This window comes from Cladophialophora carrionii (assembly GCF_000365165.1).
Source record: "Cladophialophora carrionii CBS 160.54 unplaced genomic scaffold supercont1.1, whole genome shotgun sequence".
NCBI classification, from domain to species: domain Eukaryota; kingdom Fungi; phylum Ascomycota; class Eurotiomycetes; order Chaetothyriales; family Herpotrichiellaceae; genus Cladophialophora; species Cladophialophora carrionii.
Genome location: NW_008481816.1, coordinates 1,101,383 through 1,129,286, shown reverse-complemented (window position 1 = coordinate 1,129,286; position 27,904 = coordinate 1,101,383). Strand labels below are relative to the sequence as shown.

At 54.6% G+C, this 27,904-nt stretch overlaps 10 protein-coding genes across 10 annotated transcripts; 5 read left to right on the top strand and 5 right to left on the bottom strand.

Annotated features, from left to right (window-relative positions):
* Positions 1-19: 19 nt before the first annotated feature.
* G647_00408 (uncharacterized protein) lies at positions 20-2,440 on the bottom strand (the record flags this gene model as incomplete). Its single annotated transcript, XM_008723811.1, has 1 exon — positions 20-2,440. The coding sequence occupies one exon, from the start codon at positions 2,438-2,440 to the stop codon at positions 20-22; it is 2,421 nt and encodes an 806-aa protein (XP_008722033.1).
* Positions 2,441-2,935: 495 nt separating this feature from the next.
* Positions 2,936-4,537, top strand: G647_00407 (uncharacterized protein; the record flags this gene model as incomplete). Its single annotated transcript, XM_008723810.1, has 1 exon — positions 2,936-4,537. One exon carries the CDS (start codon positions 2,936-2,938, stop codon positions 4,535-4,537), a length of 1,602 nt encoding a protein of 533 aa, XP_008722032.1.
* A 740-nt stretch (positions 4,538-5,277) lies between these two features.
* On the top strand, positions 5,278-6,864 carry G647_00406 (uncharacterized protein; the record flags this gene model as incomplete). Its single annotated transcript, XM_008723809.1, has 1 exon — positions 5,278-6,864. The coding sequence occupies one exon, from the start codon at positions 5,278-5,280 to the stop codon at positions 6,862-6,864; it is 1,587 nt and encodes a 528-aa protein (XP_008722031.1).
* A 305-nt stretch (positions 6,865-7,169) lies between these two features.
* On the top strand, positions 7,170-8,655 carry G647_00405 (uncharacterized protein; the record flags this gene model as incomplete). The annotated part of the gene is made up of 2 exons (XM_008723808.1): positions 7,170-8,200; positions 8,319-8,655. 2 exons carry the CDS (start codon positions 7,170-7,172, stop codon positions 8,653-8,655), a joined length of 1,368 nt encoding a protein of 455 aa, XP_008722030.1.
* An 857-nt stretch (positions 8,656-9,512) lies between these two features.
* G647_00404 (uncharacterized protein) lies at positions 9,513-12,160 on the bottom strand (the record flags this gene model as incomplete). The annotated part of the gene is made up of 2 exons (XM_008723807.1): positions 9,513-10,667; positions 10,724-12,160. The coding sequence occupies 2 exons, from the start codon at positions 12,158-12,160 to the stop codon at positions 9,513-9,515; spliced, it is 2,592 nt and encodes an 863-aa protein (XP_008722029.1).
* Positions 12,161-12,462: 302 nt separating this feature from the next.
* Positions 12,463-14,422, bottom strand: G647_00403 (uncharacterized protein; the record flags this gene model as incomplete). Its single annotated transcript, XM_008723806.1, has 3 exons — positions 12,463-13,722; positions 13,774-14,132; positions 14,185-14,422. 3 exons carry the CDS (start codon positions 14,420-14,422, stop codon positions 12,463-12,465), a joined length of 1,857 nt encoding a protein of 618 aa, XP_008722028.1.
* A 1,440-nt stretch (positions 14,423-15,862) lies between these two features.
* On the bottom strand, positions 15,863-19,281 carry G647_00402 (uncharacterized protein; the record flags this gene model as incomplete). Its single annotated transcript, XM_008723805.1, has 5 exons — positions 15,863-15,919; positions 15,975-16,043; positions 16,093-16,168; positions 16,222-16,250; positions 16,306-19,281. The coding sequence occupies 5 exons, from the start codon at positions 19,279-19,281 to the stop codon at positions 15,863-15,865; spliced, it is 3,207 nt and encodes a 1,068-aa protein (XP_008722027.1).
* Positions 19,282-21,262: 1,981 nt separating this feature from the next.
* On the bottom strand, positions 21,263-22,112 carry G647_00401 (uncharacterized protein; the record flags this gene model as incomplete). Its single annotated transcript, XM_008723804.1, has 2 exons — positions 21,263-21,549; positions 21,596-22,112. The coding sequence occupies 2 exons, from the start codon at positions 22,110-22,112 to the stop codon at positions 21,263-21,265; spliced, it is 804 nt and encodes a 267-aa protein (XP_008722026.1).
* A 1,213-nt stretch (positions 22,113-23,325) lies between these two features.
* G647_00400 (uncharacterized protein) lies at positions 23,326-25,087 on the top strand (the record flags this gene model as incomplete). The annotated part of the gene is made up of 2 exons (XM_008723803.1): positions 23,326-23,662; positions 23,718-25,087. The coding sequence occupies 2 exons, from the start codon at positions 23,326-23,328 to the stop codon at positions 25,085-25,087; spliced, it is 1,707 nt and encodes a 568-aa protein (XP_008722025.1).
* A 1,277-nt stretch (positions 25,088-26,364) lies between these two features.
* G647_00399 (uncharacterized protein) lies at positions 26,365-27,787 on the top strand (the record flags this gene model as incomplete). Its single annotated transcript, XM_008723802.1, has 2 exons — positions 26,365-26,707; positions 26,826-27,787. The coding sequence occupies 2 exons, from the start codon at positions 26,365-26,367 to the stop codon at positions 27,785-27,787; spliced, it is 1,305 nt and encodes a 434-aa protein (XP_008722024.1).
* Positions 27,788-27,904: the final 117 nt, after the last annotated feature.

Below are 27,904 nucleotides of genomic sequence, written 5' to 3'. Positions count from 1 at the left end.
CTTGAATTCGCGTCGTCATCTATGTCTTTTTCTCTCCCAAGGCTTTGTGGACACCTTCTTCGGCCTTGCTCGCCTCGAGCTCTTCCTCGCTGTCGCCTTCATTCTTCTCTTCCAGTTCAGCTTCGATCTCGTCTTTCTCCGTTGGCGGTCCCTTGTGTTCCGGATCAATTGCCAGTTTGTTCACATCGTTCGCTGCAGTTTCGCCACCACTCATTTGCCACTCCATCAGTTTCGTGAAGGCACCGTCGGGTCGACTGCTGAGCTCCTTGTACGATCCCATCTCGGCGACACGTCCATCGCTGCCGAGACAGATGATTGTATCAGACCGCTTGATGGTGGACAGACGATGGGCGATTGAGATAGTTGTGTTACTGCCCTTGAGCAATGACGCGAGCGCCTCATTCACCAAAGTCTCAGACTCGGCGTCAAGAGCCGAAGTCGCTTCATCGAGGATCAAGACGTCCGGCTCCTTGACCAATGCCCGCGCAATGGCGATACGTTGTTTTTGGCCGCCAGACAACTGCGTCCCACGTGCACCGACGGAAGTGTCCAGACCATCGGGGAAATCGCTGATAAATCGGCAGTTCGCTCGTCTCGCAGCACGCATGATTTCAGCTCGCGTTGCATGAGGTCTGCCGTAGGCGATGTTTTCAGCAATGGTGCCGGAGAATAAGACGGGTTCTTGGGACACAATGCCAATCCTCCGCCTAAGCGACTTGATGTTCATGGTCGAGATGTCCTTCCCATCGATCAGGATGCGACCTTCTGTGGGTGTGTAGAACCTCAAAATCAGGGAGGCGATGGTGCTTTTCCCACCACCCGACGGACCAACAATGGCCACATTGGCACCTTGAGGGATCTCAAAGTCCAAATTTTTGAAGATGGACACAGCAGGTCTTGTAGGGTAGCTGAAGGACAGGTTCTCGAACCGAATAGGCCCCCTTGCTGACACTACTTTCTCGCCTTTTGTAGGGGATATCGTAGGCTCCCGGTCCTGCAACTCGAACAGCCGGGATGCAGCTCCAACACCTTTCATTAACTCCGAGTAGAACGATGACAGGCCGAAAAGGGAGGAACCAGCGTAAGCTGTGTACATGAGGAAGGACGTGAGTTCTCCAATGCTGATGGTGCCATTCGATACCATACCGCCGCCGACGTAGAGAAGCGACAAGATGGTCATGTTGCCCATGAAGCCCGTCGAAGAGAAGAAAGTCGCGCTGATGATGGATTCTCTTTTACCCAGCTCAAAGATCTTGCGAACCTGTGTATTGTAGCGGTGGACTTCGAGGATCTCGCCGGCGAATGCCTGTGATGTTCGAACGTTTCCCAGCCTCTCCTCCGCGATCTTGGTCAGATCTCCGACGCTCTTCTGGATTTTTCGGCTTAGATTCCGAATTGCTCGTCCATAGAAGAATGCACCAATAGCCACCGGAGGGAAGAGCAGGGTCAATATTCCCGTCAGCTTGAGAGACACCCAGGCCATCAAGCCGAACCCTGCAGCACCAGAGACAAAGGCACGAAGCCCATCCGAGAGGTTCTGTGTGATGGATTTACCGACGATAATTGTGTCGGAACTGAGTCTAGAAATCAAATCGCCCACACGATTTGCGTCGAAGAACTCGGCGTTCTGAATATAGGTCTGGCGAAACAGCCTCGACCGCAGCCGAGCTACTATCCTCTCGCCCACGATTCGAAGGATGATGATTCGGCCATAGTTTGCGGCAGCCCCCGTTGCAAGGATAGCCAACAGAGCGGTATAAAAGGTCGTCAAGTTCAAGCCGAAGAGCATCTCAGACTTCTGCTCGCCTTCCTCGCCGTCGGTCTTAGCTCCACCTTTGGTGGCTATATCCAAGATTTTGCCGATCGAGAATGGGATGGACATGGTAATCGACGAAGATATCAGGAGTAGCAAGAATGCCCATCCCAAGACCTTCGCCTCAGGGCGTGCAATCTTGATCAATCGCCATATCTCTCCAAACCCAGCGCTCTTACCAGCAGCACCTTCCTTTGATAGTCTGGCGCTGAGGTTGACCTGAGACGCCTGGCTCGCTTTCTCACTCTTCTGAAAAGCTTCCTCCTCATTGCCATCGTCCTCGGACTTTGATCTCTGCTGTTCCTTGATGACCGGCGTCGGTGTCTCGTACAGCAAGCGGCTGCAGGTGAAGTGTCGCGCCTGTGCTGCTATGCTTGACTGGAAAGGCACGGTGGTTCGGCAAAATGCTTGAGCGGGTTTTGTACATGACTGCTGCCACCCAAGACTGCGGACCTGCGGAGGAGAAGCAGGTCTCGCCCACACCTGCAGTGAACGACTTGATATCCGCGAATGACGGGGGGCGGAGTTGTAGAGAGAAAGGAGGATGTTCTGGTCAAGCTGGTTCAGCCGAGAGCCATGTTGGAAAGGCCTGAAAGCAAGCAGCGCCGGGGTGCGCGTTGCAATCATGCCTGGAGCCGGTTGGTGTCAGTGATATAATGGTATTTGCGCACCCCGCCTCCTCCTCATGTCGGCGACAATGGTACGGCAGGAAGGTCTAGCAGGAGCTGCAAGATTGACATCGCAATGAGAACATGGAGAAGTGAGAAAAGACTCCTACAGGCTGTGCTGGACGCGGATCAATGACGATGGGGCGGCCGATTGACGGAAAGGCGAGGCCGAGGCCGAATAGCTCCTCGTGCTCCTCCAGGGCCTGTGGCTCCCTAACCAGTAAAGCTCGTGAGCCCCGAGAGCCCCTCTCGGCCTCTATTTTCGAGCCACAGGCGCGCCTGCAAGGCTCTCATGCCCCAAACTGCGGGCCTTACGTCACCAACATGCCACTTGAGGCTGGCTCACTATCACCATCGATTCACCTGCCATGCTTCTAGAACAATCCAGTCGACAACGACTACCAAACTCAAGAGTGCAACACGTTCCACAGTCCACCTCGATCACCAAAGCATCATGCCGATCGACTACAACAAGTGGGACAGGCTCGAAGTCTCAGACGACTCCGACGTCGAGGTGCACCCGAACGTCGATACCAAGAGCTTCATTCGCGCGAAGCAGCGGCAGATACACGAACAACGAGCCCAGCGCAAACACGAGATCGAGACCCTCAAGTATGAACGTATCGTCAACGATGGCCTCCTCGAACGCATCAATGCCCTGTTGGATGCTCTCAAGAGGCACCAGACGGAAACAGCCCAGAAGAACCCTGACGAGCTTGTCTTTCAATCCCTGATCGAAAGTGCTGGAGATCCTGCCAAAGATGAGCCGCCAAAGCCTCCCGAGGGTGTGTACACCCATCAGAAGGAACAGCCGCGGTATTCGAAGATGATGGGCGCGCTGATAGATCAGGTCAAGAAAGAGGTGGACGAGAAGAAAGATTCCTCTACAGACAGATATGCGGACTTTGTGCAAGGGGTCCATGGTCATCTTACCAAGGTTCAAAACTTACAGCAAGACCTGTTAAAACGGCTGGCACAGCTGGAGAAAGAGGCGACGGCCAAAATCACCAGCGAGGACATCCATGTCGGGTTTGACTCTTCTCATGTCAACAACCCAAAACCGAAGCCAGCCAAGACCGAGAAGCCGAAAGCAAAAGAGTCGACCAAGACCGAAACAGTGGAGCTACTGAACGCTCCCAAAGGCATAAGCTCGAAAACGCGAGAAGCCCTCCAACCTGTCGACGGGGGTGTTTCGTCCGGTGCAGAGGCAGACATTGAAGACGGATCCCTTCTTGAGAAGCACGAGGACGATGACGAAGAAGACGAGGTGAACATCAAACTCACGCCCGAAGGCAAAGAGTTTGCGAAGATCAAAATCGGTGACTATCGTGCATGCCTGCAATATATCTCAGAGCACCCTGAGATCGTGAATGAAAAGACGCAAGATGCACTTATGATCGAGGCTTTCAATGCTCAGATGAAGGGCCAAGACGCCTATGCTCGAACGTGCGTGCACCAGAGTCTCCTCATCCAGTACTGCCGACAGCTGGGCCGGGACGGCGTCGGGATGTTCTTCAAGCGCATCACGACTAAAGGCCATCAAGCGCAACAGGTATTCAACAAGGACCTGGCCGAGACATATGGCAGGATCAAAGTCCGAGCGGCGGAGCTGCAAAAGGAAGAAGGAAATGACCCGGCTGGCGTAGAACAAATCCAACTTCACGCCGTCGAGCCCGGAACAGAAATCCACATCAACGTACCACAAGCTGATTCGGATGATCCTGTTGAGCAAGAGGCACGTAAGATTTTTGATCGCTTTCCCCCCGGCCTGCAACGAGCGTTACAAAGCGGAAGTCTAGACGAAGTCAACAAAGTTCTGGGGAAGATGAGTGTCGAAGAGGCTGAGGAGATTGTCGAGCTGCTTGGTCAGGGCGGGATGCTAAGTCTCCAAGAGGGTGTGATAGACGCCACCAACGAAGAGGGTCAGAAGAGGTTGAAGGAGATTGAAGAAGAGGAGAAGCGAAAGAAAGCTGATATGGGCAAGAGCAGTGAAGTAGGCGAAGCTCAGGTTTTGGGCGAGCCGGGCGACGCTGTTGACGCATACGACGTTGACTGAGCCTGACATCAAGATAGATGTAGCATCGGTCAGTCATGGGTATGGCTTCATACTAGACGGGGGAATGCCCTCTTCACAAATGCGAGAGACAGCGCAAAGTCTGTTGTTTCCATGGCTTGCTCATTCGAAGCGTGTGTAGCAAAGTTCCTTGTGTTGACAGACTCTCTGCCTTTGTTACGAGGAGCGGTCGAGTTGCAAACTTACGACATGCTTTCTGCCAATACCTCCCGATCTCCATGCTGCTACTATCCTGCTTCCTAGCGTGACTAGACATGATATGTCGGGATTCCCAGTAGTCCTGTAGGACTGTGTGACGATGGTGGTGCTTCGTCTCCCAAAGTGCTATACAACATCATTGGCTGCTGAGACGGTGAACACAAGTTCTCAGCGCTAATGCACCTCATCACGGAGACCAGGGCAGCGAGGCAGACACCCCGACGTCCGTAACCAATGGCAGTGCGTTCGGTCATCGCTTGGGTCTACTCAGCCTTTCTTTCTCGAGAATGTCGACGACCTTTCTGTCATCGCTCTGAGCGGATTCACTCACAGAAGTTCTCCTTATATCATCATGGCTCCCTTGGATCTCGCTGGAGAGACAGATAGCTCTATTAAGCCGGCTATCGACCATGGTCTGCGACTTCGAGGATTCCTTCACCCTCGGCTCCCCATTAGCTGGCGCAAATCGAGATCAACGGAGACCTCCAACCGACCAGCTGTAATATTATGCCATGGACTCAGGAATGGATGACCAGAGTGAGGTAACGCCGCATACCGGCCAGCAGTCTTCCTTGTCATGGAGAGCTGCCGCGCCTACTCAGCAGGAGTGGCTATCCATCAAGGATGTGTTTACTCAACTTTACATTGGCGAGAACCGAAGACTGAAAGATGTCAGAGCCATTCTGTCGAGGAGGCACGGCTTTGACGCCAGCGAGAAGATGTTCAAGCGGCGCATCGCAGATTGGAAGATTCACAAGAACTACAAGGCCAAGGAGAAGGAGTTGCTTGCAAAGCGTGTCAAAGCCTGTGTCGAGGCCGGCCATGACGTCCACTCCATATCGTTCCGCGGCAGGCCTCTGAAGCTGGATCGTGTCAAACGCCAATACCGGAGCGACAAGAGGTTCACTCGGGTCTGGGAGCAATTGTCGCAAAGTCCAGATGACATCTGTGTCGACGAGGCCGCTGTCAAGGAGGAATCTCCGTCCAGCAACACAACCATATCCAGAACACTCCCAGATCCGAGTACCTCGCCCGAGTGCGCAAAGACACACGTCCACGGCAATGAAGGTCAAGATCTCGCCACCGTTACCGTCCTTCCGCCAACGGACCTTTACAACACTGAAATCGTCCTCTTCCACACAAGGGAGGCAGTGCAGTGGCAGTTCACTACTTTCACTCCCCTTAAGTCGAAAGAGCTTCAGGCTCGTTTTCCGGATATGATCCCGCGGGAGGTGAGAACAGGACAGACCGACCAGGTATCGGCATTCTGGCTCGGTCTTTACCGGGGATTCGACTACTTCCACAGCGGGAGAGCGGACGACGCGTGGACCACTTTCGACGGTTGCTGCAACATGGTGCGGCCGCTGATAAAATCCGCGCCGCTGCAACTGTTGTCTTGCCTGCTCGTCCACTTTGCCACGCCGTGGGAAGGCCTAGCCGCCTTAGAGCAGCAGTTGCTCGGTTTCATATCGTCAATGGCCGAGAACTCGCTAGGAGACCATCATCCCCTTGCCAGAGCTCTGGGAATGATCAAGGCAGCCGATGTGCGCGACCGTGCAATTGAGTCGATGATGCAGTTGGTGGTCGACGGCTACAGGGCGCACCGAAAGTCAGACAATTCGTCGTATTTCGCTCTCCGAGTCGACCAAATTGACGCGCTCCGGAAACGCAAGACCTTCCAACATGCACATTTCCTGTGCCAGCAGCTTCTCAAAGACAGCCAGGCGATGCGCCCAAAACGGTACAGGACCGCGTTGGCAGCTTTGGGGAGATTGTATGCCGAGCAGCACGAAGAGTTCGCCCTCGAAGGAGTTGCTCATAGAATCCTGGCTCACGAAACCTCTGACTCAGGCTCAGCAAATAGCAGCACGGCATCCTGGGCTTGTGATCAGCTTGCCACCCTCGCCATGAGTCGTGGAGATTATCCTCTGGCCGAGCAGTATCTTCGTCGAGCGGCCTCGATGTCACATGCTGGTCTTCCCCACCGCGGGCCCTCGACAGACTCACTCGTCAAACGGCTCGCCATGTGTATGCATCAGCAAGGCAAGGAAGTGGGCGTCGATAGAGTCGGGAAAGGTTTCGGGTCTGCGAACGGATGTGCCATTCGTTGAGCACTATTGGGCTGAAAAGGAAGATTGACATCCAGTGTCGGGTGTCCTAGGCGAGTTAAATGCCAGATATTGACTTGCAGGATTGCAAGAGATTCCAAATGGAGGTTTTCGGTCTACAACATTACACATCTTTGATGATTGAGCTGGAACAGTGTCTCATTTTGAGAAACTGGGATTTCGACTATCACACATCTGAATCAGGACAGGATGTCCGATTGCATCAAGATACCCCGGGGCATAGAGCTCAAAAAGCAGCAGATCGCCGTCTACTTGAAGGATGGGAGGTTCTTGACGCTGCAGTCATCATGTCGCGCAGCTACCACAGGGCCGCCTACTTTGGCCACCTTGAGTTTCCAACCGATCCCGTCGCCGTCGTTGGCGTCCTCAAGGGCAAATCCAATTTCCAAACATGGCATTCCGCCATCCAACCCATCCTCCTCTCGAATGCCAGTTCCTCCGAGCTGATCATCGGCGTGTGGACGGAACCTCGTTGTCCAACACCTTGTACGGCTGAGCAACAAGCCGCATTCGACGAGGGCCGCAGACGATGGCACACCACAAACACAGGCACCTGTCGATTCATCCGAGCCACGCTGGCCGAAAATGTTGTCCCGTTCGTCCGCCAGTACAACACGGCAAAGACCTTGTTCTTCAACCTCGTGTGGCTGTATGGGGAAGACAGCGGAATCGACACCCAGGGTGGCCCTCCAGTGCCAGTGAACGCCCATACCATGAGCACGAAGAGAGGTCGAGCGAGTCTCCTGGCGGTGCTGGAAGCGAAACGGACCCTCGATTATCTGCCTCCTGTTGGCGTGACGTTGACTATCCCGTCGCCCACCACTCCGACGAGCGTCTGCACGGTCTCTTCATCTTCCTCGACCACAGACGGGGCTGCCACGCGCGATCATCTCAAGTCTCTGCCGTCGACACTACGTGAAGAGCCAAGTCCAGAACATCACTTGACGTTGATCCGCAGTTTCGAACGGGCTTGCATCTCGGATTCGAACTCACACTCGAACCAGAACCCGAACCTGGAGACCATCCACGAACAAGACCATGAACAAGAGGAGCCCCACCCCGGAAGGAGAATTCGAATCTCCTCCGGCCACGCCATAGGTTCCAGCCTCACTCCCGGGAACGGGCACGGGGATAAAGACGGGAGCGTAGACATGCAGACGCACACGCACACGTATGTGCACTCCGAACGCAGCATCAGCCCGTTGACCCTATCCGACTCGACCAGCACATCCGACGAGGTAAGCGAGGTGGTGAAGTGGCTTCCATGTTTCAATTACCTTCCAAGCCTGCCCACGTCCCAGAACGCGAATGATAGAAAGTATACCAAGTAATATTATCGAAAGACTCATGCTGACGCACACGTATGAGCAGGATGCTGATCACAATCACTGTCACCATCACCATCATCACTTTCATCGTCATCATAACGATCACAGCCTGAGCCGACTTCACCTCGAAGATATCGGCAGCAGCAGCGTCAGCAAGACGACGACCACCTCATGCAACATTCAACATTCCCGACCAAAGAAGCGTCAAGCCAGCGCTGAGCTGGGACCCGAGGACGGAGGTGGAGAGGGAGATGAAGGTGAGGGTGAAGAAAGACGTCCAAAAGCGAGCATTGTCTCGATGTTCAGGGCCGTCAAGCCGGGAAAGGCCAGGAAGTGGGACAAGTTCTCGCTCTCGTCGTTTCCTCTTCGTCGGTTGGATGCGAACGGCTCTCAGAAGGGCAGCGGCAAGGAAAAGAGCAAGGCTGATACTGGTGATACTATGTAATTGAGCACGGTGTCTGACCAACAGACCGACCGACCGACCGACTGGCTGACCGAGTGATGCGCGAGTACACTGAACAGTGACCAGGACCATCTTATCACAGATGTATTATTTCGTGTGACAGTGCAACAGTGCATGCACGTTAGATACTCTCAATGCACGTTAGATACTCTCAATGCACGTTAAATACTCTCAATGCACGTTAAATACTCTCAATACCCTACCCACATACTATGTACCTACCTACCCATCCGCTATCCGCCCACTAACCCGCACTGCCTCCAGAGAGAAAAGAGGAGAGGACATGAGAGGTTGTCAAGCAAAGGAATATTCGTTCCCCCTTTCCCCTTTTTCACTTTTTGCCACTCATTCCAGGCCGTCACCATGGCCACGGGATATCTCTGTAATCACACACGTAGATATAGGGGTTAGATACATCGGTGGTTATTGCCTATCTTTTATTGTAGATGTACGGAGGACGTGTATACTATGCGCGTGTTGCATAAAATACACGTGTATGCTATGCGCATGTTCTATAAAATAAACGTACCTAGGTATGCGTGTGTGTGCCGGTGTATATAGGTACTTACGTGTGTACGTCTTCAACATCACCACCACTACGTCCCCTTCACAGCTTGACCTCGATACCAACCTGCGATCCAGTAGCGGTTGACATATACCGTGGTCCAATATCGGTTGACACATACCTTGCTCCCCTACCTCCCTGAGGCTCAGTATCGGTTGGCAAAATACTGTACCGTGGTAGCTCCCCTACCCGTACACATCCGCAGCTTCTGAAGCATGTACACACGCACTGTACGCCTTCAACTCGCCCATGCAACTCACCACCTCTATGTGTGTCACCAATCCAACGGCCCACCCTCCTCGCCCGCCCTCTCCTTGCCGACGAACAACCCGACCAACCCCCCTCCGACGGCATTTCGCACGGCTTTCCACCCTCCTTCCTCCCCCTCCTCCCGCTCTTTCATATAGTGGCTCAGATCCGGCGTGAGCATCTCCCGCCCCACGAGCACATCCCGCGTATACCGGCCGCCGAACCACGTCACGCCATCATTATCGACGTCCTCGTCCTTCTGCTGCTTCTTGTTCTTGTTCTCCTCGCTCTGCGCGTCCGTTGTCCGCTTGAGCTTTGGCTTGACCTCCTCCTTCTCAGCAGTGCCGCCCCGACCTTCTCTTACTGGCCGCCGATCGACCCTCACGCCCTGCCTCCACGCCTTACTGACGTCCTCGTCAAAGTAGTTAAACGGCATGAACAGCACGCTACTCGCACTCGTGTGCATCAACGTGTTCGGCACGTCCTGGCTGCTCGGCACGTGATGCCCGCCGAGGTTGAAATACACGACCAGATCCTCGCCGTCAATGTCCTCGTCGTCGACCATCTTGGTGAAGTCGACGAGCGGGGCCAACGGCTCGAGGTAATTGTTGTGGTGCGCGCTGCTGGGTTCCGTGTCCGGGTGGTTCCTGAGCACCCACAGGTCCGAGCTCGACCAGGTCGCCGACTGTCCCAGGGTCGTCGAGTTGAGGATCGTCAGGTGCGCGGGGTTGCCCATGCCCGTGCCGGGGAGGATGCGGTACGCGCGGGACTCGCCCCATTTGTTCGTCACCGTGGGCGACGTGATGAGATACATCTCAGCTGCGTTCTTGGGCCAGTTTAACCCCGTCTCGCGCGTGACGGGCTGGTGCAGCATGTGCATTGTGTTCCGCTGGGCCGGGACCTCGGGCTTGTCCCAGTCGTACTCGCGCTGGAGGGGTTCGACGGTCGTCCGGACGAGCGTGTTCGCCGTGCCGCAGATGTCAAAATCGGCGCGGAAGTTCACGACGTGGTCGTGCATGGATGTCTGCACGCCCGGGTGGATGCGGTAGCCGTATTCGTTCGTGGAGGAGTCGCGTGGGACAGGCGAAGAGCGTGGTTCCGCGTGGAAGGCGCCAAAGATGTAGCCTGACGCGCGGAGCTTGACTTCGATGGACCCATCGAGGTAGAAGATATAGTCGATCTAGAGGAGTAACAGCGTGAGCCCACGTTGCGAGCCAAGGAAAAGGGCAGACTTACCGTGTAATCATAATTACCGACGGTGCTCACGCTCCTAACCACGAGATACGTGTTGCGGCTGACAGTGGCGCTGAAAGCAGATGTATGTCTTTGCAGGGGCGCGTCCGAGGTATATTCAAAGACACAGATGGCGTTCTTGTTCGTGTACATCTTGCCTGCCCGATGGTACGACATGTCAATATACTCGGCGTGGCCAGGGCAATCAAGACCAGGGACGAGACTGAACATCATCTTGCCCATGCCGAAGAATGTGTCGAGGAACTCGAGGCCTGACTGCATGGGTTCCACGCCGGCATAGTGGGCAAGTGCCTCCTGCAAGCCGAGATGGTAGATGATGCGGGAATTGTTGTAGCGGATGTCGAACAACGAGAGAGCCGTGGCCTGCGACGTCGACAGGTAGAACGAGAAGCCCATCCACGAGATATAGTTCTCGTCACGGTCGAGGTGGTACCGCGGTCCGTATGGCTGGATTGACAGCGGCGGGGCCATGGCTCTCTCGGGAGCCCAACTGGCAATGTCTTCGGTATCGGTCCAGGCGCCGTCCTCGTTGACCACCAGGCGTTGGAAGTCCGGAGACTTCATGGCCTCGCGGAGCATCGTGTCGTTGTCGTATAGAATGCCGTTGTAGAACCAGCCGCCGGTCTTCCACGTCTCTGGCCGGGCCGTTGGAATGTCCAGCTTGACGTACAGTCCTTGAGGCAGCAGACTTCTACCGTCCGATTTCATCCCCGGACGGAAGAACTCGAGCCAGTGCACCATGCGGCCTGAGTCGATGAGTGCAGGCCTCGAGCCAATGACCAGGCCATCAGGGTCGTCGAGGTTGTCTCGATTGGTCTTTGCGCCGAGCAGCTCGAGCGTGATGTCTGATGCGTTCTCGCCGATGACGAGAGCCCAGTCCAGTAGAGCGAAGACATCTGAGATCGGACTTTGGACAGAGTTGCGCCCGGAGTTGTGGCAGTATGTCAAGGGTAGAATCTGGGTGTGGTTCGATGGCGGTAGAGGGCCGACCATGTACTCTTTGACGAAGGCGTCGTCGCCACGTCTTTCGAGACTGGAGAGTCTCGCCCATCGCTCCGGTGGCGGGCCTCCGTGGTCAAGGTAGTCGGCGACATCGGACTTGTTTGGTCGCAGGAGTTCGACCAGGTTCAGAGTGTTGGTGTCCCATGCGCTTGCCTCTTCACCGCTCGAATTGAGCAGATGCGAAGTGTCATGGAGCCAGAGGTAGACTTGCGAGGCCTCTGCCTCATCGAGCTCAGCCCAAGGGTTCTCGGCTGGAGCCTGAAAATGTTTGTGAGGGTCCTTCGAAGCCGCGGGAGACGCGAGATCTTGTTGCCCGATCGGAGCGGTAGTGGAGGCGGAGAAGAGCAGATAAGCGAGGCTGACGAAGAAGACAACGAGAGTAGAGACGGAGACGCTCATCGACCGCCACGACGCCATGGCAGCGGTTGCTGGAAAGCCGAGAGGCGGACGGGAGGAAACGAGGCCTGGCTCATCGTCGTGAGGAACAGTGCTCAATATGAATGTGAGACTTGCTATTGCTATCGTCGATGCCTGAATATCAAACGGAGATGAGAGTCCATTCAGGCTACAGTATCCTTGTATGGAATAGTCGTACTTTAGTCCTGTCAAGCCTGCATATACAACGATCCTTATCGGATATGACACCTCGCAGATACGTCTGATATAGACGAATGCACATGTGCCCATGACGAGATCTATCTTGTCGGTGGTACTATATCTCAAGTCGCCACAATCCCATCTGGTACTCGGAATTCCGTTGCGACTTCACCCTTCTTGACTCCATCTTCCTCCCCCTTGGTCACAATCTTGTCCTCGCCGACAACGAGCTTCTCGCCCTTCTCCAACGATTCGTGTAAGAAGCGGGTACCGTTGAGATACCACGTCAAGCCCTCAACATCGCCGACTCGCTCAGCCACGGCCCAGCCGTCGCCGAACCATCCAAAGTCGTTGCCGTCGCATGTAGTCATCTCGTAGTCGTCGAACCGGACCTTTTCAAATGCCCGCACGGCATGAATACTGCTGCCGGGCCACAACGCAGTCACCCGGCCCCTCTTTCGTTCTTCCGCCGTCGCGTTAGGCGGGGCTGACTTGTACCAACTTCCACATTCTGCCGAGAAGACCGTACGTTTGAAGTAGGCGTCGCAGTAGTCGGTGAAGTTTTCTACGGCTTTTCGCTTCGGCTCGATGGTCTTCACATTCCCTTGGCCGAGTCTCTGCAGTATCTGCCCGACATATGACGAGATGGCTTCGATGAGAACCAGAAGGTTGCCATTTCCGAGACCTTGATTAGGACCCAGTGATTGAAAGAAGTTGGGGAACTGATCGGTGCAAACGCCGAGGTACGTCTCCGGCCGAGTCCTGTAACGGTCCTGGAGGTTGACTCCTCCGCGGCCGTAAATGGGGAAACGGCCTTGGAACGAGGTGTCAAAGCCCGTTGCACACACAATGACCTCGACCGGTCGGTGTTTGCCATCACTCGTGATAATGCCAGTCTCGTCAATGCGCTCGATCTTGTCGGCAATGACATTGACGTTGTCGGCGACCAGAGCCTCCAAGTAGCCAGGTCCGGGTGTAAGTCGTTTGCAAAGAGGTGGGAAGTCGGGAATGAGGTGCTCTGCGATCTGTGGCTTCTTGTCTAGCCGTGTGCGCATTTCTTGGGTGAATTGCGACCATGCGCCCTCATGTTCTTTGGACCCGCGGTGTGTCAAGGCGAAGCTACCTTGCATACCGAGTTCGATTGCCTTGCGGTACTTGATGTAGGCCTCAGGGTCTTTCTCCCACGCCTCCATCTCTTCTTGTGTGTAGTTGAAGTTCCCGTCCTGTCCATTGTTTCGTTCTCTGACCAGCTCATTGCCAAAGGTTGCAGCAATCCACGTTCGGCCGCGCACGTAATGGTCCATCGACTTGACTTTGGGCTGTAGGGTTGGGACGATCTGGATACCGCTGCTACCGGCGCCAATGACTGCGATTTCCTTGCCCTGCAGAAGTGATTAGCGGAGCTTGCGGCAGGGCAGCGACAGCGGACTGACCGTCACGTCATATTCTGGATCCCAATTTGCGCTGTGTAACAGCTTGCCTTTGAAGCTGTGTATGCCTTCTATGCTTGGCCATTTCCATTCATTCAACACGCCAATGCCGGTCATGAAGACGTCACCGACATCCTCCACAACCTCATCGCTGTCTAACCTTTGGAATTTGACGTGCCATTTTGACGTCTTTTCGTTCCACCGAGCTTCGATCGCTTTGTGGTTGAACTTCATGTACTTCCTGATGTCGTACTTGTCTGCAACCTTCCTCCAGTATTGTAGGATCTCGGGCGCTCCAGCATAAAACTGGCTCCAGTGTACTTCTGACTCGAAGCTTAATTGGTACGAATGAGCTGGGATATCTGGGGTTGTGTTAGATGTCGACTTCGCACGGAGAGCGATCGAGCCACATACCACAAGCGCAACCGGGGTATCGATTCTCAAACCATGTGCCTCCCACATCGGCGTTCTTCTCGTAAATGGCAAGTTCTACTCCCGGCAGGAACTTTGGAAACTGAATAGCTGCACAGATACCAGAGACACCGGTGCCGACATAGATGACTTTGAGTGGTCGAGGCTCGTCAATAGCTCTTTCTGAGATCAGAGGGTGCGCATAGATGCTGTCGGCAACCTTGTAGCCCAGAGAGCCCATGTTGATCGAAGCCGGCGGTGGCGGCGCAGATGGCTTTGACACGGAACCCGTTCAACGACGACGGACCCGTGGGTGATTCAGGATGTTCTGGAACAAAACCTCTCCGGCGAGGACCGAGGGGGCAGCAAGCGAAAGACGGGCACAGTAAAAGGTCGCCGCGAGTAGGAGGCACAGGAAACAGTCGCTCTTTAGTACCTTACCGCGGGTCTTCATACACCAAAGCCGCCCATGTGGCGTATGGTTCAGTCAGGCCAGACCAGTAATTCCTGCGATCTGCCGAGAATACGGCATCATCAGGGAGGTGCATACGAGCTCTAGGCCGGTCAATCGAACCATTTAGAGAAGGCCGCAAGCGATGAAGAGGACCCCTCCACCCCGGAGGTGATGGCGGAGTGAACGTGGGATAATTCCCTGGAAGGAAGTGGGAGGCTCTGGGCACGGTGCCGCTGCCATTCGCTCATCTGCGTCGGCTCGCCTGTTCCGAGCAGTCGACCGCCAGCCTTTCGGTGCACTATCCGACAGCCCTGTCAGGCTTTACCCCCAACGCCGGTTGTGGCTGGTGGCTCTCTGCAGCAGGGTGGATGGTGGGACTTCTCCGGGCGCATTCCCGGCAACAGACCTCGGCCATTGAAATTGGCGTCGTCAGACTGAGGCTCACTTCTCAATATGCGTATGTCTGCGAGCTGCGCGTTCGACAGACAAATGCTTTTCGAACAGAGCCAGGAGAACCGAGCTCGTGACCTCGCGAAGCATCGATACACAATTACTAGAACGGTTCGCGTCTTTCCTTCACAACCCCGCTGGGCTGCTTCAAACGGTTCCATGGACGTGATGAGTGAGACCTCCCTACGCCAAAGCCCTTCAGCGCGATACTGAGACCCATATCAACTGGACCATTTATCGCAACACCAACCAGGGACGCAGTGGCCAGCAGCAGGGCAAGGTCTTACATATGTGGCAGGATTTCGTGAATGCAGCCTATGCAATGAACAGCAGGCGAATCTGAACCTTAAGCCTTCACTTTTGATCGCAAGAAGGAACCCTCCTGTACACCGTACACGCAGTCATAACATTGAAGAGAAATCTTTTCCATTGCAAAGAACTCTATCGTCTATGCACGACGTTCCACTCTATGCCTTCTATCGTGGCCCCAGTTCTATCGTGGCGATTCTTCTCATGATCGCCTTGCGTGAACATTGCTCGGGCATGCATGTTCCAAGGTACACGCCGGCAGTTCACAGTAATAGGACTGTCGTACAACACAATGCAAGTTTTCAAGCCCGCGCCCAACGCCGGATCGGATATCAATGCCGTGTTCATTAATCATCCAAACTTCCCTGAACGATAACTTGTCATGTCTGAAAACGAGTCGAGCAGCGGTAAGGTTTTCTCGGTGGGGAAAGCAGTCGTGCTGTGGAAATCGGGGGAAGCGCGAGTAATCTACTCGTCTTCGTCGCTGAAGACTTCTTCACCACGCTTTCGTCGCGCCATACGTTCCTGGACTCGAGTCAGCAATTGTCTGGGACATTCTCACTGGGTTCATAGGACTAACCTTCTTCTTCTTTCTCAACTCGGAAGATGTGAGCTTTTTGGCTTTCTTGTTGCCTTCGATCTTGTTGCCCTTCGGAAAGTTAGTTTCTGAGCCGACAGTTCAGTCACGGGAATCATACCATAGCATCAAACTTCTCTTCCTCGTCATCGTCTTTGGACGTCAATCGGGGACCGGTACCTTGTCCTTGTACCCAGCTGCATCATGTGTTAGCACAAGGAAAAAACGCATCCCGGCAAGAAGAACTTACTTGTGACCAGAAGGAACCATGCGTCCGTTCTATCATGCGCGTTAGTAAAAGATTTCAAGACGGGTAAGGAGATCAAAAACGTACGTTTACTGTCCAGACTTCTGAGGTCAGTGACTCCGTGAACTCAGCGTTGTGCGAGATGATGACAACACCACCCTCGAACGCCTTAAGAGCGTTGGAAAGGGCACCGAGGGAGTCGCGATCGAGGTAGTTCGTAGGCTCGTCCAGAACAATCAAGTGAGGGCGCTGCCAGGTGCAGGCAGCGAGCACAACCTTGACACGCTGGCCGCCAGAAAGACCTCGCATGCGAGAATGAGAGATCAGCTCAGCGTCAAGACCGAAGTTGGCGCCGTGTGCTTCAATCTCCTTCCGGATAAGAGGACGGAATTGACCGCTAGCAAGAGCCTCTTTCTGGTCAACTTCAGCGACCATCTTCTGGTGGGACGCCAGAATCTCGGAGCGGGGAATCCATGCATTGTCGGCGGTCATCATGGGAGTCCACTTCTCGTTCTTCTGGCCGACGTTCTCACCGAGAGCGAACGAGCACTCATACTCGTAGGAGTTCTTGAACTTCCTACGGGCGTGGATTCCAATGACACGTCGTTGGGTACCCTCAATCTTGTAGATCTTGTCCATGGCTTTCTCATCGTCTTCGGTGACGATTTTGTTGGCCCGATCCATGGTCTCACGATCCTCACCTGTCTGGAACCGCCACTGGATGTATTCAGAGGGGGTCTTGTCCAGGAAGTTATCGATGTGGGCAAAGGCGTGTTGCTTGATGTAGGCGATACGGATGTTCTCATGCTGGTAAATCTCACCAGTGGTGGGGATCAGCTCACCAGTGAGAACGTTGACGAGAGTAGACTTGCCGGCTCCGTTCGGTCCGATCACAGCGATACGAGAACCAAGTGATACCTGGAACGTGATATCCTGGATTTGGGGCTTGTCGGTACCTGGATACTGGAACGACATCTTGTTGACACGGACAATGGCCTTGGCCTTGGTCTTGACACCTTCCAGGAAACCAGGCTCGGGGAACTTGAACGACAGCTCAGACGCACCAAGCTCGAAGTAGGAGCGAGCGGATGGCACTCTCTTTGCGAACTCAGTCAGGTTACCACGGTATCTTCGAAGCTTGAAGCGTTCATAGTGGATGACGTGCTGGATGACGTTGTTCAAGAATTTGGAGTCGTGAGAAACGATAATGGAGGTGCAAGGTGAGTTGGTGAGGTAGTTTTCGAGCCAGGCCACGTTCTTGACGTCCAAGTGGTTTGTGGGTTCGTCCAGGAGGAGAATATCAGGGTTCTCAAACACGGCACGAGCAAGGGCCAACTTCATCTTCCAGCCACCGGAGAGGGAGGTGATGGGACCATCCATCTGGGATTCGAGGAAGCCGAATTCGAGCAGCTTGGCCTTAATATCCTCGACCGGGGTTTCGATACCGACGGACCTGAGCTTCATCTCGGTCCAGCCGATGACGGTGAGCTCGGTATCAGCAGCATCAAGATCGTGCTCAACGAAGACAGTCTTGACTTCGGATTGCTTCGGGAAACCCTCGACTTGTTCGTTGTTGATGGCCCGCATAAGGGTGGATTTGCCGGAACCGTTGGGTCCGAGAAGACCATAGCGCTGACCGCGCTTGAGGCGGAGAGTGGTTTGGTTCAGCAGAATCTTAGCACCGTAGGCCAGATTGAATGTGCAGTTGCAGAGATCCTCGCCTTCTTCTTCATCAGGCTCGGCCTCAGGCTCGTCTTCGACATTGGGAGACGCGCGTTTGCGAAGCGTCTCAGCGACCGACTTGGCATCGGCCTCACCAACGATGGTTTTGAGATATTCGACAGTGTTGGAGACCCAGTCGGGCTCATCGGAGATCTTCTCGTCGATCAACTGACCTGCAATGGCAGAAACGTAGTCGATGACAGTGTCGGCTTTCTCAACTGCACCCTTGTGCTTCTGTGCAATAATTTCCTTGAGAATGGGCTTGACGGTAGCAATTTCACCAGCATTGGAGATCTTGGGGAAGGAGCCATCCTCCTTGACCGCACCAACACGCTTCAGAGTGTCCAGACCCTGCTTGGTCTTCTCACGAGCCTCAGGGTCGGCCATATTTTCATAATTCTTTGTGAGCGCAGGCATCAGCTTCGGCAGGAAGGCTGCGACGATCTGGGGATCCTCGACAAGCTTGCACATGTTGTCGACGATGACTGCGGACTTTCGCTTGATGGCGGTGTCACGCTCAGCCAAACCACGTTCCAGAAGAGGAACCATGATGGCCAGAGTCGGCTCGTGCACATCAGTGACGAAAGTGGTGGCACCAAGCAAGTGCACGGTCTCAGGGACGTTCTCGGGCTTAGCAATACACTTGATCAGCTCGGGAATGAACTTCTCGATATCCTTGTTTTCGATCAATTTGCAGATCTTCTCCATTGTGCCGTAAGCCTTCTTCTTGACTTCAGGCTTGGTATCCCACATCGACTCGGAAACGATCGGGATGAGGGTAGGAACAAGGAAAGAGAGCTGCGTCGGGGCGGTCTCAACAAGAGCCTCGATGCAGTCGAGGCCGGTCATCTTCTCAGGCCATTTTTGTGCGGTGATGATGGAATTTCGGATGTGAGGGAGCACGACCTTGACGGAGTTGGGGTTGATCTGTCGGACGATGGCAAGAGCTGCGGCCTGCGCAGCGTTCTTGACCGATACCATCTTGTCGCCAACAGCGGCGAGCGAGAGTGGTAGTAGGGAAACGAGGTATGGCTCGACGCCGGGGGCAATAGTGCCGTGGGCTGCAATCGCTCGAATTCCGTCGAGGGCGCGCTCCCGAACCACGGCATCTTTCTTGTTGGCAAGTTGCTTCTTGAAGATTTCGACAGTCTTGAGAGGCACATCGTGCTCCTCGATGGGGCCGTTCAAGAATGTGGCGACATTGCCTGCGGATTCGTTGGCCTCATCTTGGGATTTTGAGACTGACAATTTCTGCAATAATCCCTCGAGATCAGCGAGTGACTGCTTTGTCTCTTTTGCGGAGGTGGCTGGAGTGGAAGTCATGGTGTCGACCGCGGGCATTTCGTGACGGAGGCTCGGAGGTTCGACTAGGATCAGGGAGTCGTAGCTGAGTGTTTTGTGTGTGGAAAATTTCAGGAATGTGGAAAAAGGCGGTCTAAGTCGGCTCAAAGGGGCGCCCACGCAGACAGCGTTTTCACGCCGGTCTCGCTCTATGCGGCGTCTATTCGGTAGGAACAAGAAGGAGTGTGCAGACTCTGTGAGAGAGAAATGCAAGAGGGGGGAGTTTAGAGGTCAAAGAGAGATAGTAAGAGAAGGAGAGGGTGAGCAGGAAGGCTGCAGGCTATTTAATCAGACAGTCTCTCCTCGCCATCATAAATTTTTTTTCCGCTACCTATTGGGTAGTGCCGGTCCCCAGGCCGTTTCGTCCACTCAGATCCGGCACATTGCCCCATTCCGCATCCATTTGATCGATATCCATCCCATCAAAACGCTCCTTTGTCTTCTCACTTTGACCGCCATCTCCTAGCCCCGGCCGCGCTGGCCGAGCGGATTAAAAACGTAGTCACTGTAACTAAAGTCCTCGATGCCAAAGCCAGGCCTGCTCGAGCGAACGACCTGGCTGGGATTTTTGCCGATCGTTCAACCAGCAATGCTGCCAGAGAACTGTCTCGACCCTCGTCCAATATTTCGAAGGTGAAGGGGCCACGCTGGGGGCAACAGCAGGACCCTGTTTGATGCTTCTCGAAGGACCTATTTTTGTCGCCACTCAGCCCTGGATCTCAGACACTGGCCTTCCCGTATCATTTCGTGACTGTTGCACCCCGAGCAGGGGTTCATACCCGAATCAGCCACTCGTCAGGGCTGATTTGCGCCTACCACGTCAGACGCAGCCCCTGGGGTAAAGTTCCTCCCACAGCCTGAGGTCGACTTGACCATCAAATTGTACCTCATAAGCATGCACAGACTTCGTCCCTTACACAATCTACGCCTTGGTGATTGGAAAGCTGCCTTCCAGTGACAAAGTGCCACACTCTCACCTCCAACCAAATTTCCAGCGGCGACAGGCAGCGATCACGGTACGGAGGACAAGTCTAGAATTCTCGCACTTTGGAGGGGTTGTGGGATGCCTCAGGCTTATCTCATATCGAAACGACGCGCCCGTATCGATAGGCGGCTCGCTAAGTGATAAGCAGGATTGCTATTGCCCGCATGTCCCCAGGCCACACTCCAGCTCCCCCGAACAACGGGAGAACCATTGGTGACCGAAGGAATGGATGTGCAAGTCTCCATGATTGGTAATGCTGGCCAACTCACGAACCCAATCTGCCATGAGAAATGTGACCAAGCCATCAGCAAAACGTTTCTTTTAGAGCGCTGGCGATTGGCGGATGCAGGCGCAGGTCAGGGTCTGTTAGCGGGCATCTCTCGGGGCTAGAAAACCCGAAGAATATTTTCTCTCGTCAAAACTTGGCGACTCTGAGTGATCTGTTCAGGTCTATGTAATTACTACCCGCTTGCTCACTTCTCCCAGAAGCCACAATAATCAAACGCATCACAGCCTTGTGCTACGAGGGGGAGATGATTCTTCCCGTAGGGACATGGACTCTTTACCAATCTCCCATAGGTACAGTTCACCCACCGCTTGGCTTCCCAGCAGACACTGCTGTCAGCCTCTTCCCAAGAGTGTGCAGTCTATTACGACTCCTCGCGAAGAAATACCCGCGGACGATGGAGATATGCATGATGTGGCACACTGTTCTGCAAGTCGCCCGGGTTCGCCACACTCTATTTCCCCAGATTGCGCAGGGGTGACGCTTCACGGATGCTTCCCTTCGGGGCCGATTGATGCATGCAGAAGCTTGTTATATTGTGCCGCGAAGAGGCCACGCTGCTTTCAGTACCAGTGCGAACAGTTCGTTGCCATTATCTCATCATTATTGCAATGGGGCTGCGTCAAATCTTCAAGGGTTATGTGATACCCCTCGTCGAAAGGCCTCCACCTCCATGAACCTGGACTCACAGCAAAAGAATACAGTTCTTTCTAGTCGCGATGGTGACGGTGTCTCCGCCTGCTGCTATCGCTCTCATCGCTGCTGCTGCTGCTTTTGCTTCTCCGCCTGCTCCCAGACCTCTTCCGAGACCGCGAGATGGAGCGACTCCGACGGCTGCCATAATCTTCGTCATCGTAAGCCCCGCTTTCCCGACGTCCCTTCTTCTTTTGTTTGTCCTTTTCATGTTTTGATTCGAGCTTGTGGCCGGCATAGGCCCCGGCCAATGCCGAAGCGACGGTGATCAGGTTGTTGCTGTGGCCAAATTCATGGCCAGCCCCTGTTCCTGTCAGTACGAGACGAAGGCCAAGGCATTAGTCACTTACATCCACCCACAGCACCACCGAGCAGAGTCGCGCCTACAGCCTTCTCAGCATGATGCTCCCCATGATGTTTCTCCCCTCGGTCTCTCGATCGCTCCCGTTCTCTTTCTCTTTCCCTGCGCGAGCCTCGCGAGCTGGGCCGGTCGTAATACTGGTCATCATATTCTCGCGGGGGAGGAGCATAGTAGGAGTTGGCCTCGGTTTCGCGGTACTGACTAGCAGCATATGGGCCCGAGTTGCGACGCTCCCGACTATATCCGGACTCGCCGCCATACTGGCCTACTTGCATCGCCGATGACCTTGGTGAATACCGATACTGATCCTCACGTGCGGGCTGGTACTCCCCATAGGAGGACTGATGGATGGTCAGCCAGTGTCTGATAGCGCTGCAGCGCTTGAAAGAATGCCTTACTTGTGGACCTGGGGAGTTATAACCCTGAGGTCTTGGAGGAGGCGGATACTGGGTATGGCCGGCCCCTGGTGGGGGAGGATACTGATTGGGGTTGTAGTAGTCTGACATGGTGAGCGTACGAATTGAGTTGCGACTACAGATATGCGCTATGTACTTGTCAACCCAAAACCATCAGAGTGTCTTCAAGGGCATCAAATACAAGATCTATCGCGGCCTGCTGTTGCGAGCTGAAGACGGTTGTGGTCATGCCTTAGTCATATCGCGCAACACGTGGTACGAGTACACGCGGGGCTAACCGGAAAAGCAGAAAGGTGTGACGTCATTCATTGACACCGCTGGTGACCGCATCGCAAGCGTCCGCCAGAATTTCTTTTCTCGAGTTTCCCTCGTCCTCCAAGGAAATATTTTTGCGCGATATCAGCAGAGCCGTGACGCGCTCGTAACTTCTTCGACAACTTGGGTTTTGGCTTCTGTTATACTGTCCGCCGCCCTCCTGAAACGTGATGTAGAGTTTTGCCACTCACAGTTGATTCCAGGGACACCAGATCTGGCACGGTACACGCAATCCAGCGCCTGAACGTGGCCACCATCTGCGACTGACTTACTCAGCTACCTGTGACGTCCGTCATGCACCGCGCAGCCTCGTACACAACGGCAAGGCCACCAACGAGTGGCCATCGCATATTCCCTCAAACAAGCCAAGCCCTTCAAACCCCTGACTTCGGCGGACTCTCGGTCATTGCCGAGGTTCCAGTCAAGCCGCACGGCTGTTCACAACGGTACCTCTGATCTCTTTGATCCAGTCCTACGCTGCCTCATCGATCTCGCCTCGCTGTTAACTCAATCAATGTCTGTGCCGACTTTCCATTTGCTCTACTTTAAGCTTAACAAACTTACAGTCTTATTGGCAGCACAGTCACCAAGTGCTCTAGCATTCCGCACCTTGGCCCACATCGTCCGTATCTGGCTGCCGCTCGCGCTTGTACACGGCCGAGCAGAGATCATGGACATCAAGATACCTGCATGAACGACTAATGGCGGTGCACGTTTGATGCCAAATATTCGTCGGCGTACAGATGATCCAGTAGAGGATGACCTTGTTGGCTGCCGACATTTCCAGATCAGGTCTACAACATAAAGGCCGAGCTCCTAGATCTCATGGTATTTAACGCCCGTCCTCCCGGTTGTTCATGATGCTTTCTCGCATGTCAACATCCAGTCAGTTTCAAAGGTACTTGCTGTTTCCTTGTTGCTCAGAACTATTTTCCTTTTATTGCTATCAACCTAGCGGCTCTCAATGAACATCCCCGACATGAATCACATGTCTTCGCTAACCACGACCCCCACTGCCACTTCTCAGAGCAGCATTGCTCGCAACAGCGTCGACAAGGCAGAGTCCCGTCTCACACGAGCATCTACGCGTCGCACGCTCGAAAAATATGAGACCAGGCCTACACAAGATGCCTCGGACGTGCTGGACCTTCCATACGACATCCTCAGCGACGAGGCAGATATGTCGGAGTATATCCAAGAGACTGCAGCGGGTGTCATCCCAAAGAGAACCATATCAAGAGCAACTGGCAAGCCGGAGGATCATGAGCTGGTTACATTTAAGATCAATGACCCTGAGAACCCGAAGAATTGGTCAAAGCCTTACAGTATGCTTCCTCCTCCGATACTCACCTTGATTGTTGTTGCTAACACGGCATCTAGAATGGTGGTGTACAATGGTTGTCGCTTTTACCTGCTTCACCGTGGCGTTCAACAGCGCTGTGATTACGGCCGACCTTGAAGGCGTCTCTGAAGAATTTCATGTCTCGCCAGAAGTCTCCCTGCTGACCGTTACAATGTTCGTCATCGGCTTCGGCGTGGGTCCGCTCGTGTTCGCACCAGCGTCAGAACTCCTGGGGAGAAAACCTATCTATGTAATCACGATCGCCCTTGCAGTGATCTTCGAAATACCCTGCGCGGTCGCCCAGAACATCGGCACACTATTGGTGTGCCGTCTCATTGATGGCATCGCTTTCTCGGCCCCTATGACCCTTGTCGGCGGCACGCTCGCCGATTTGTGGAAAAATGAGGAAAGGGGGGTACCGATGGCAGTGTTCTCGGCCGCGCCCTTCGCCGGTCCAGCGGTTGGACCGCTTGTAGGAGGCTTTCTCGGCGACGCCTCTGGTTGGCGCTGGCTCTACTGGATTCAGCTGATCATGTCGGGAATCTGCTGGATTATTCTCACGTTCACCATTCCCGAGACGTACGCCCCCGTTATTCTCGACAAACGGGCGAAGAAACTGCGCAGGGAAACTGGTGATGCCAAATACGTGACGGAAAAGGACCTCGACCCGCGCCCAATGAGCGAACAGATCCGCAGATTCCTGGTTCGTCCTCTTCAGCTGTTATGTCTGGAACCGATCGTTCTGCTCATCAGCTTGTACATGGCTGTCCTGTACGGTCTTCTGTACATGTTCTTCGTCGCCTACCCGATCGTCTACGTTGAGGGAAAGGGCTACTCAGAGGGCATCACTGGCCTGATGTTCATCCCCTTGGCTATTGGCGTGGTCCTGTCAGCCTTGTTTTCACCCCTTGTTAACAAGCACTACATCTCCCTGTGCCATAAAGCTCCGAATGGAAAGCCGCCGGCCGAAGCCCGCCTCATCCCAATGATGTTCTCCTGCTGGCTCATCCCCGTCGGTTTGTTCGTCTTCGGCTGGACAAGTTACCCGCATCTTAGCTATTGGGGGCCTATGATGGGTGGCTTTCCGGTTGGCTTCGGTTTCATATTCCTCTACAACTCGGCCAACAACTATCTCGTCGACACTTATCAACATCAAGCCGCGTCGGCACTCGCTGCGAAGACGTGCATCAGGTCGTTCTGGGGCGCTAGTGTGGTGCTCTTCACCGAGCAGATGTATCACACGTTGGGATACCAGTGGGCAAGTTCCCTCCTGGCGTTCCTGGCATTGGCGTGCTGTGCCATCCCTTATGTTTTCTATTTTTATGGTGCAAGGATCAGGAAGTTCTCCAAGTTTGCATTTCATGACGAGGATGAGGAGGTCAAAGCGGTTAGTCAGGAAAAGGTGTGATAGGACGCCATGTCCACTTTCGAAGGGAAGCTAGAGGAGGTTTTTGTGCTCTGGCTGCTTATCTGCCACATCTGACGGAACAGGAAGCCACTGATTTGAGGCTTGCAAAGAGGGTTTCGGAGAATTGGCATTCTCGCGCACAACGTGTAGGGAGGATGGAGTTGAAGGCTAGGCTTCTCGGTGGCATTCTAGGCTTGGAGGCGTACGGTGTCTGCAGCGAAGATTACCCAGGCTACTTTGTTGTAGGCGATTAGGACAAATAGATGTGATTGCATTCTTTCAACCGTTCGGACGGCTGAACTCCCAGGAAGGGGAGACGGAGGACATTCGCCCCTAGATGGCAGAAGCTTAAAGCATAATAGCATCGTATATGTAGCATCGGCTATGTTGCGTAGCATTCCATAAGCATCAGTCAGAACGCAGAGTGGTAGCATGCAAAAATACATGCCGAATGGGATGTATCTTGGAATACTGGCGTCTGACGTGCGTAAGAGCCATTATTGTAGTGGCAAGTGAAGGTACTCTGGTAGCAATGCCTTGATTATATCGGCATGATAGCGGCTACAGCATATGTATGTGAATCGACCGCATCATCAAAGCCGTCACACTCGGGAATAGAAATCAATTCACGCCCTAGCTTGACGTGGTGCTGAACAGCCCGTGGCATGTAAACGTGGGAGACCTCGAGCACGGCTGAGTACGCGAGAGGGAAGCGAAGCGATATACGGCCGAGTACAATGGCTGATCGGGCAGAACGCGATCGAGAAACGCAGGGAGGAAACCAGATATTCAGAAGGACGCCACCGTCATTCTTTGGCCGAGAATGCTTGAGACGAAGAATGTCCTGACCGCTAGTCAATTGCATCTCTGTAAGGTGAATGTCGCCAGATGCGAGCTGCTCATTCGGCCTCAGCGGCTATATCTCCAGTGGAGTTATGGCGCTGTACCATGTCACCGTCGTGCGTATTGTAGGCATCTGTCGTCGTTGGGAACACATCTCTTGGTCTCGCCTTGACAACGCGCTTTCTGAAATCGGTATCAAAAGCTCCTATGTGACGGCCAGATCCTTTGGCCGGAAACTGTCTGCCCTCACGCGCGATGGGTAGTACCGTCGGACTGGTCCAGTGCATAGCCGGCATCCTGCCTCGGCATCGCAACTTCGACCTCAGTATGTCTTGAAGCGCCCGTCCTCGCACCTTGCTATGCCGTCAAAGGAACCCTTCAAACCACCTAGGACCACTCACAACATCCAGGCTCAACTCCCAGGACCATCAGCCATGTCTACCGCCATCAATGCCGTCCCCTTCGCTGAGCCGGCCTACCTCAGGGGCCTCCCGTCGCCGTACTTCCGCCAGACGCACCTGGACTTCCAAAAGCGATGTCGCGCCTTCATGAACGAGCACTTCATCCCGTACGCCCTCGAGTGGGAAACCCAAGGCACCGTGCCCGAGCACGTGTGGCACACGTTCAACAAGCACAACATGCTGATTCCGAACTTGAAGTCCCCCTTGCCGGTGGACTGGCTGAAGAGGCTGGGCATCAACGACATCCTTGGCGTCCCCGTCGAGCAGTGGGACTATCTACACACGGCCATCTGGGTGGACGAACGGGCGAGGACAGGTTTGTGATTGACCTTGCCCATCACCTTGCATTTTACTACACCGAGTTACGTCGAGTGGCATCGTAATGTAAACTCCTTGACTCCCGCGCTCACTCATCTGTCCTCCTCCCTACACAGGCATATCCGGCCCCGGCTCCAGCCTCTCGCCCGGCTTCGCGTACGGCATTCCCCCGATCCTCAGCTTCGGGTCCCCGGCCCTACAGGAGAAATTCCTCCCGGCAATGCTCACGGGCCAAGTGCGCGCCTGCATCGCCATCACCGAACCGCACGCCGGGTCCGACGTGGCGAACATCCAAACCAAAGCCACCAAGACCGCAGACAAGCGCCACTACCTCGTCAACGGCACCAAGAAATGGATCACCAACGGCATCTGGTCCGACTACGCGACCATGGCGGTGCGGACCGGCGGGCCGGGCCCCAGTGGCATCAGTCTCCTCGTGGTCCCGCTCAAGAACCACCCGGGAGTGACGATGCGGCGGCTGCAAGTCAGCGGCCAGCAGGCCGGCGGGACGACGTACATCGAGCTGGACGACGCGCGCGTGCCCGTGGAGAACCTGGTCGGCCAGGAGGGCCAGGGCATGAAGTACATCATGACCAACTTCAACCACGAGCGCCTGCTCATCGCCATGGGCGTGACGCGCCAGGCCCGCGTCGCCCTGTCCACGGCCGTCGAGTACGCCATGAAGCGCGAGGCCTTCGGCAAGACGCTGATGGACCAGCCCGTCGTGCGCCACCGCCTGGCCAAGTGCGGCGCCGACCTCGAGAGCCTGCAGGCCTGGGTGTACGAGTTCGTGTACCAGCTCAACAACATGACAAAAGCCGAGGCCGACGAGAGCCTGGGCGGGCCCACGGCCGCGCTCAAGGCCAAAGCCGGCATGGTCTTCCGGGACTGCGCCGAGACGGCCGTCTTGGTCTTCGGAGGCAACGGATACACGCGCACCGGCCAGGGCGAGCTGGTGGAGAAGATCTACCGCGACGTCATGGGTGCCAGGATCCCCGGTGGCAGCGAGGATGTCATGTTAGATCTGTCGATTCGCCAGTTGGTCAAGGGCTTCAAGAAGCAGGCGAGCAGGCTGTGAAGAAGAGGGGAGATAGAAAGAAAAATCATCCATGTAAAAACAGCTGCTTAGTATCATATTGTTTTTTATTTCCCCTGTTGAGCAATGAACGCCGAGGTCAGCCACCCACGACTCCAG